This window comes from Botryllus schlosseri, chromosome 7, assembly GCF_051294905.1.
Source record: "Botryllus schlosseri isolate E-star chromosome 7, Bs_hap1, whole genome shotgun sequence".
Taxonomy (NCBI): domain Eukaryota; kingdom Metazoa; phylum Chordata; class Ascidiacea; order Stolidobranchia; family Styelidae; genus Botryllus; species Botryllus schlosseri.
The window spans coordinates 24,338,022-24,345,808 of NC_137242.1; the positions used below are offsets into that span (position 1 = coordinate 24,338,022).

At 39.6% G+C, this 7,787-nt stretch overlaps 1 protein-coding gene across 1 annotated transcript; it reads right to left on the reverse strand.

Annotated features, from left to right (window-relative positions):
- Nucleotides 1-1,379: 1,379 nt before the first annotated feature.
- Nucleotides 1,380-6,885, reverse strand: LOC145442930 (uncharacterized). Its single transcript, XM_080320979.1, has 4 exons — nucleotides 4,608-6,885; nucleotides 4,185-4,329; nucleotides 2,451-2,530; nucleotides 1,380-1,612 (listed from the first exon to the last, which is right to left on the reverse strand). Exons 2-4 carry the CDS (start codon nucleotides 4,258-4,260, stop codon nucleotides 1,388-1,390), a joined length of 381 nt encoding a protein of 126 aa, XP_080177105.1. The 5' UTR covers nucleotides 4,261-4,329; nucleotides 4,608-6,885; the 3' UTR covers nucleotides 1,380-1,387.
- Nucleotides 6,886-7,787: the final 902 nt, after the last annotated feature.

Genomic DNA, 7,787 nt, shown 5'->3' on the forward strand with positions numbered 1-7,787 from the left:
CGCTGACACATGCCACCGATAATATTTACTGGCCACGTTATAATGTTTGATCTAGGTAGTTTTTTCCAAACAGAAACATTTATCATTACATATAGTCCCTTTTTTCATCTAATTTCGTATAAATTGATATTTATTCCATGTGTTGTTCACTACTTACTGTACTTACTTAACCAGACGCTGCTTGTGATGTCACAGTTGTGCGTTGGTTGTTTACTACGAATCTCAGAAAAAGCAGTCACCTAATGTAACCTGTTACAGGTCGCCTTGTCCGCCATTAACAAATGGTCAGCTGAGCATGCGGTGCTGATATTTCTAGTTTCCCCGAGCAATATACATCCTAAACTAATTTTCTAACTTATCAGCTTTATCCGTGACAACGAATGTAACCAGCGAGACCGGCCGAACAGCCATAGCCTTATAATATAATATGGCTATGGTGTACCACATTAGCTACGATTGTCAGTTATTTCTTGTACCCTACTAAGCTTAAATTGGTACTAGGGCCAACAATTTCCGTATGACGGACCCCAGTCTCGCAAACGACATTTAATCAGGTCAAATCACCTCTAGAATGATATATCAGTAACATTCAGTTCTACGTATACATTGGCTGCAGCGATTTTGAAGCTAATCAATTTTGCTAATAGCCCGGTAAACGGCAGTAACGAGTAACTGTCAGTAATTTTGCGAAGAAATTCTGATAACTTACTTTACAGCTATATTAAGGTAATATTACATATCAAAATGTAAAATTATAAGTTACGCCCAGTAATTGGCTGCGACCGGTAATTCGTGGCAAAATTTACAGAGATTTCCCAGTAAATCTACCAAATTTTTTACACTGCATGAATCTGCAGATATAAGAATATATCTAAACGTTCAGGTTTTAATGAGTCTCTTTTGAATTGACTCCATCGTGGCTTTTTATCCTGACAGACAAGAGAGTGACGTCATATCATACATCGCGTAAATAATATCAGGGTGCAGTAATACATCATGTGCTGTTAATATATGATATGTTGGGATTGCAATCCCAAGACCAATACAAGGTGCTATACAGTAGTATCGTTTCACCAACGGGAAATGAATTTCATCACGTTACAGGGAAAAGCTTCCAGGAGGTACAGAACTTCAATAAATAATTGAAAAGTATTTTCATATTGAAAAGCATCCCAATATTTTCAGCTGACTCTCCTACACTGTAAAAAATAATCATGGGTGTACCCATAGTCTAGACCTGGTCCCACCTGAGTCATGTTGACATGGAAAAGGCCCATGATAACTTGTCGACATCCATGTAGACCTGTTGACATCCATGTCCCTACCCATGTCCTAATAATGCTTCAAATTGACCTTTCACCTCTATTAATGTACACATACCCTGTGGTTAGATGTATTTAGCTGTATTTGACATCTGGAATGTTTGCAAGAAAATCTGCGAAAAGTTCAATGAACTCGCTGACGCTGGCGCAAACTTCATGTTGAAAACGCAATATGTCGCCACTGTATGATGGAAACTCATTAGTCCATCGACAGATTCCCAAACGAAATGGATTGTCCACTTTTTCTGAAGAGTATCGCACTTCATCGTCGGGTTGACATTCTTCGGATCCTATAATGAATATAAATGTCGTTACCATGCATGCACTATTCAAGGCACACGGGTTGATAGAATACATATGAATAGTTTCCAAGGTGGTTTAAAGTTGTATCAATCACAGCCAGTTAAGATGACAAAAATCTATTAGCACCTCATTACAATGACCTTGTCTATGAATTGTCTCGGTATGTACAAAATCTACTTTTCACTTGACAATATCAAGTATGCACACATGCACAGTCTTCCATTCCTTTACCTCTGCACCACTATACTATTTGATGCTACGACCTACGATTATCCAATTATTAATAAATGGATGGATTATTGCACGGATGGGCGGTTGATCCAGGATTTGAAAACTTGTATTTTGGTGACGGAGTTCAACTTTGGTGATTGCGACCCGGCCAAAGGTTGTTTGTGTCTTTTCTGGGAATTCCGAAAACAGAACTACTCGCTTTTTCAAATCCGCAAGTAAAACTAAAACTAGGACTAATCAATCACCGTATAAAATTCAAAACTAGAATTGTAACTAAAATTACTCAATTTTCAAAATCCACAAATATAACTATAACTTACAACTATACCTAGAACTTTTTAAAATTTGATACTAGAACTAGTACTAGCAACCTTTTAAAATCAGGAGCTTACGAACTAAATCACAACTAACAATATCAATGGTTTTTGACTGGTTTTCCCGCGAGGCAATGGCGCACACTAAACTCACATTGTTTGTAGGGCTGGGCATAATGATTCGAGCACTTGAATCTGAAATAACTATTATTATTATTATTGTAGTATTGTCTTGTAGTATTATTGAGCAAACCAGTTTTGGCCATTATCAACAACTCACCTTATCCACAATCAGGAAGCTGTCGAAGCGTTCATTGAAAATGGTGGGTATGCCGACCGACCAGTCCAATTTCTGATTACCTGAATGAGAAGTGAGAGATCAGCTCAAGTGGAACATTCGAGAAAAAAACGGTTTCAAAATTAAATAAATGCAGTTACAAAAATTAAATGAATGCAGTTACTGTTTGTGTAGTGTGAACTGCAAATATGGGTGTGGCAAAAAATATGCAAATTTCAACATTGCCTTTGGATCCAGACAGTTTTTAAAATCGGCAACTTGAAATACCCTATTTCTATAATATCCTACCAAGTAATGACCTTTATAAATCCGCAACTAACGAACTATAATACATGGAACTCAGCCATGGGCAAAGTGAGCCCCGCTATTTTGAGAAGCACGTGTGGCCATTTTTTGGAATTAAAAACATAAAACCTACTTTTGAATATTGCTGAATAAAACCATAAGCTGGATAAACTGAGCTGGAACGGAAATTGATTTACTTTGAAACCTGCTCAATAATGTATCGCGATAACATAGCGTACGTCCCTCCCAAGCTTGTATGCGTAATCCAGATTTAAAATCAAGTCAATGTAGCAAAGTCGTAACAATAAGTCACAATAAGTTACTCCTTCCGTATAGTTTGGTTCAAACCTTCTTTGTTGCCATTGTCAGTGCGCGTTTTGACTGAGACCTCATCATACATAAAGGGTGAATGGACATATCATAAAAAGAATGTCTAAAGCTGAAATGCAAAGAAGGTATGGAGCACTAAACACAGGGCCGCAACTGCCGCATCCCAGACCCCTCAAATGGAGAGGGCCCGAGCTCGAAGCACCAAAAATTACTTCGTAAATGGACATAAATCCTATAATTCATGAAATTTAATTCAAATTTTCTTCGCGCGATATATAGTGACTAGATGTTTTGATAATAATATGGGTACCACTCTACCCGCAAGAACAGCTAATTTATAGAGATCAGCATTTCGGCGTCGGCCGTTAGCGCGACAGGACACACCAAGACGTTGACAATGACGTTTCGGCTAACATGTGACTCTGCGAAGTGTGCTGCAAAAAAGCTCAACGGCGAGGAAATCTTGACCAAAAGCACCGCCACATGTCGGCCGAAACCGATATATATATATGTCAATTTCATCAAGTCGCACTGTTAAGATATAGCTTACCTTTTAATGTATTGATATAAAAACCCGGATTACAGAGAATTCAAAATGTATCATGTTTAACATTATCTTGAATTAGGAGGGAAAATAAATATAAATTTTCATTTCGTTAATTAACCGTACTTTTCTCATTAGGCTATCTAATATCAACACATCCACGGAGACGTATTTATTAAAAATGTAATTCACTGCTTTCCATTTATAAATAAAATCAATACACTGGAGAATATAGCTGAACATGTTGGTTTGGCTCGGCACGCCAACTTACTTTCCATTACTGAAGTGGCCTGCAGAGTAAAATAATTGCCCATCCCTGAACCAACTAGATCTGTGGAATCACTCAGGTAGGCTATTCGATTTCAACCCACCCTCGCGATGACATGTGTTTTTCAGTTATTGAGCACCTACACAACTGCGAAGCTGGAACAAGAATTACTCACTTCCCGAAACCCGCAACTAAAATTTGAACTAATCATTTTTCACAATCCGCGACTAGAACTACTCGACAGATATTGACCGCCAACTACCTAAATTTGTGAAAGTATCTTACTTACCCATAACTTTTTGAATTTCTATCGGAATTTCTTGCGGTTGCAGGAGACTGAGTGCTGAGCTCCAAGTCTTTTCCATAATCTTTGAGGTCAAGTCAACATCCAAACAGGCTTGATTCAGGCAACATATTTTCACTTCTTCCAAAATCTGAACATTGTGACAGATTTACATCATAGCTAATTAATTAAGTTTGTCTGCAGGAGCCTTTAGTACTATCAGTAGTCTCAATTTAAGCACAGGTCGGGCTTGTGGTCGAGGATATGTCACAACTATCGTAAATTATTTCAGGAATATATATATGTAGTTTGTTTTGTACTATCATAGCATTCTGTAAAACGAACATTTTGTGAGTTTGTTGCAAAGTCGCAGGTTGACTCGATCATGGCAATGTTGTGTTTGAAACCACTGCGTTAGATTGTACCTACCAAGGGAGCATGGGTCCAAACTGATCTTCATTCTCCATCAGTATTCTTGCTGATGTTCCATTTACGACACTGTCGCGGCCTGATTTAAAAGTTCTTCTCATTCGATCTTGCAGCATCTCTTCATCTGGCACCCTCTATTTCCACTCTGACTTATTTCCTTTTGATGCTCGTCGACGCTAAGTTCGTCTGTCGGAAGGGTAGATGTGTTGACTTTGCAAACAGCTTTCTCTGCACAAGTATAGAAGAGTCACGATAATACTTGGCTTAGCCATGGAAATATCTCTTCAGCGCAAAACTAGCAACGTGCTTGTAAGAAATCGATTGCAAGGTTGAAATTAAAGGGGCACCACTCTAAATATGATGTGGTCTCTTAAGAAATAATCTATAAAAAACTCCAATTATGATACCCGTAATTTTCCATGTATAATGCGCAAAATTTTCACGATTTTTCGCCCTAAAATCGGGGGGTGCGTATTATACATGGGAACAACGCGCTTGAAAAAAATCTCCCTCGATAAAAAACTTGAAATCACACCTATCTGCATTCTTCATGTTTGTTTCCAATCGCGCATCACTTTCAGCCATCGCGCGTAGTAATAAGTGGGAAGCGACGCGTGTATCCAATTAACGAGAGTCGTGTGCAAAAGCACGCAATCTCCTGCTGAGTTGGTTTGCCGTTTGTACGCGAGCAAAATTAGGTCACTAATAGACACTCGTGCGTGGCAATTCTCGCCAATTCATCGCGTCAACGACCGGCCCGAACAATCGCATACGCAATTTATACATACACAAGAGGCCATGTGCGCAAGATATAATCGCTTGCGTAATCAGTCGCATCTCCAACAGACCTGTTGCGCATGACATAACCGTTAGCCTAGGCGCAATCGCATCTATAATAGGCATCGTGCGCAAGATGTCGGTTCGTTGGCCTAAACTAACTCGCTGCCGGCGTCGCAGGCTTTGGCTGCTATCTACTATCGTTTAGACACAATACCGTTAATTTTATAATGATTAGCAATCGCATCTGTAAAAGGTCTTCTCGTGCTCAAGATGCTGTGTCGCTAGCCTGAACTATCGCGCCGCCCGCCTCGCAGGCTTTGGCTGCTATCTACTATCGTTCAAAGACAATCCTGCTAATTGTATAATGATTAGCGATCGCTGTGTAATGATTGTTCAAGAGTGACATCGCAAAACAGAATGACATCGTATACGAAATCGGAACTATTCATGTACTGAAATGCAGGGTGCGTACTATACATGGGTACAGGCTTTTCCCCAGAATTTACATGCTATTTTAGGGGTGCGTATTATACATGGGGGCGTACTATACTTGGAAAATTACGGTAAATCCAATTACCCTAAATATAATTATTTTACTGCATTTTGATTTAATACAGTGTTCAGTATAACAAGTAGATTTAATTTCTTAGCCGTTTTTTTTTATCTGGACCATACAGTGAAAATGTGACGTTTGTCAAAATAACCCCATGGGATATCACCAAAACCAGAGACAATTTGAAAACACCAAGGTCATATTTGGAATCAGTGTCGTTCGGAACCCCGAAACAACTCTTCGAATATGCGTTAAGAGTGTAATCCTAGTATAGTAGCCTACCAATTTATGTGTGGTAATAATTACTTACTTTCATCGTCTGTCAAGATTAGTCGTATTACTCCTTTATCTTGAATTGCCAAGAGAGATCATACGAGGCAAATGCCTCGTCGTAATATAGAAGTTGAATATACTGTCCCCGATATTACTCCGAAATACAGTTCTCACAGTTTCAGCTATCTCAGATCTGTGATCCACTGTAATCACTCGTTCAGTCGTTCATGATCTCCAGCAGCCTCATTTTCAATGTCACAAATATCACAGGAGTAACATTACAAACAACTGCAGTATGTATATCTGTAAAATACAAATTTACATCAGGTTCTTATGTTTCTAGGGTTTTCAAATATTGAATCAAAGGCTCGAGTATAGCATGATATCCCATATTTTTTAAAGCTGAAGTTTTTTCAATCACCTCAGGATGAATATTCCTCCAATTGGATAAATACTTCACTTTAACATTGCCCAGTACGGTACAAAATAAAAGCAAGGAAGCTTGTGAAACGTCTAGGACTACTAACGCATTACCAACTACCACATGATCTACAACTACATACAAATGCATACGCAGTAAACTTTGATCACTATTTGCAGCCGTTTAGCAGTTCCCGCTATATGCCGGTATCTGACTGAATACGACTAAGTTGCTTCAGGTTCGACTATACCCAGTGACGCATTACAGATTCGGCGGATATATTACAACGAAGACAGGAACAATAAATACATCAATACTTACCATCAAATCCACGGCTTAACACAGCAACAAGCCATAAACTTTGCAACTTTCACAAAACAACCTATGAAATGACCGACTCCATCAAACTTCCTCTTTTTTGCAATCCTTTTGAATTGAGCGCTACGTCTATACTGTACGCATGACTGGTTTTGTAACCAGATAATCCGGAGTCATTATGGCTCCGTAACCGAACGGCTATGTTTGCGTGCGATGATGTAGCTATGTACGAATCACGATGTTTGTGTATTGCAATATATCCTGTGAGGATGTAACGATGTTCACTTGTCACTCAGCTGAAATAGCGATATAGTGAAATGGTAAAACGTCCTGCTTCTTGATCGGTAGGTCATATGATCAATTCCCGGCCATGTCAGACCAAAGACTAAAAAACTGGTATCCGTGGCTATCCGGCTCAACGTTCAGCATTCAGGGATAGCATGGTTATCGCATTTCAATCGTCAAAGCATCTCAATGGTGAAAACGAGAATAAGTCTGATTTCTCTCTCCCCCCTCTCTCTCCCCTATCTCTTTCCTCCCCTCCCCTCCCCCCCCTCTCTCTCTCTCTCTCTCTCTCGCTCTCCTTTCTCTCGCTCCCTTTCCCTTCTTTCTCCCCCTTTCTTCTTTCTGCTCTATTCTCTATCTCTCCCCCACTCTCTCTCCCCTATCTCTCTCCTCCCCTCCCCTCTCCCTCCCCTCTCTCTTTCTCTCTCTCCTTTATATATGCTCTCATTCGCTTCTTTCTCTCCACCACTATTCTTTCTGCTATATTCTCTATCTCTATCTCCTCTCTCTCCTTCTCTCCCTCCTCTCTTTCTCTCTCCCTCTCTCGCTC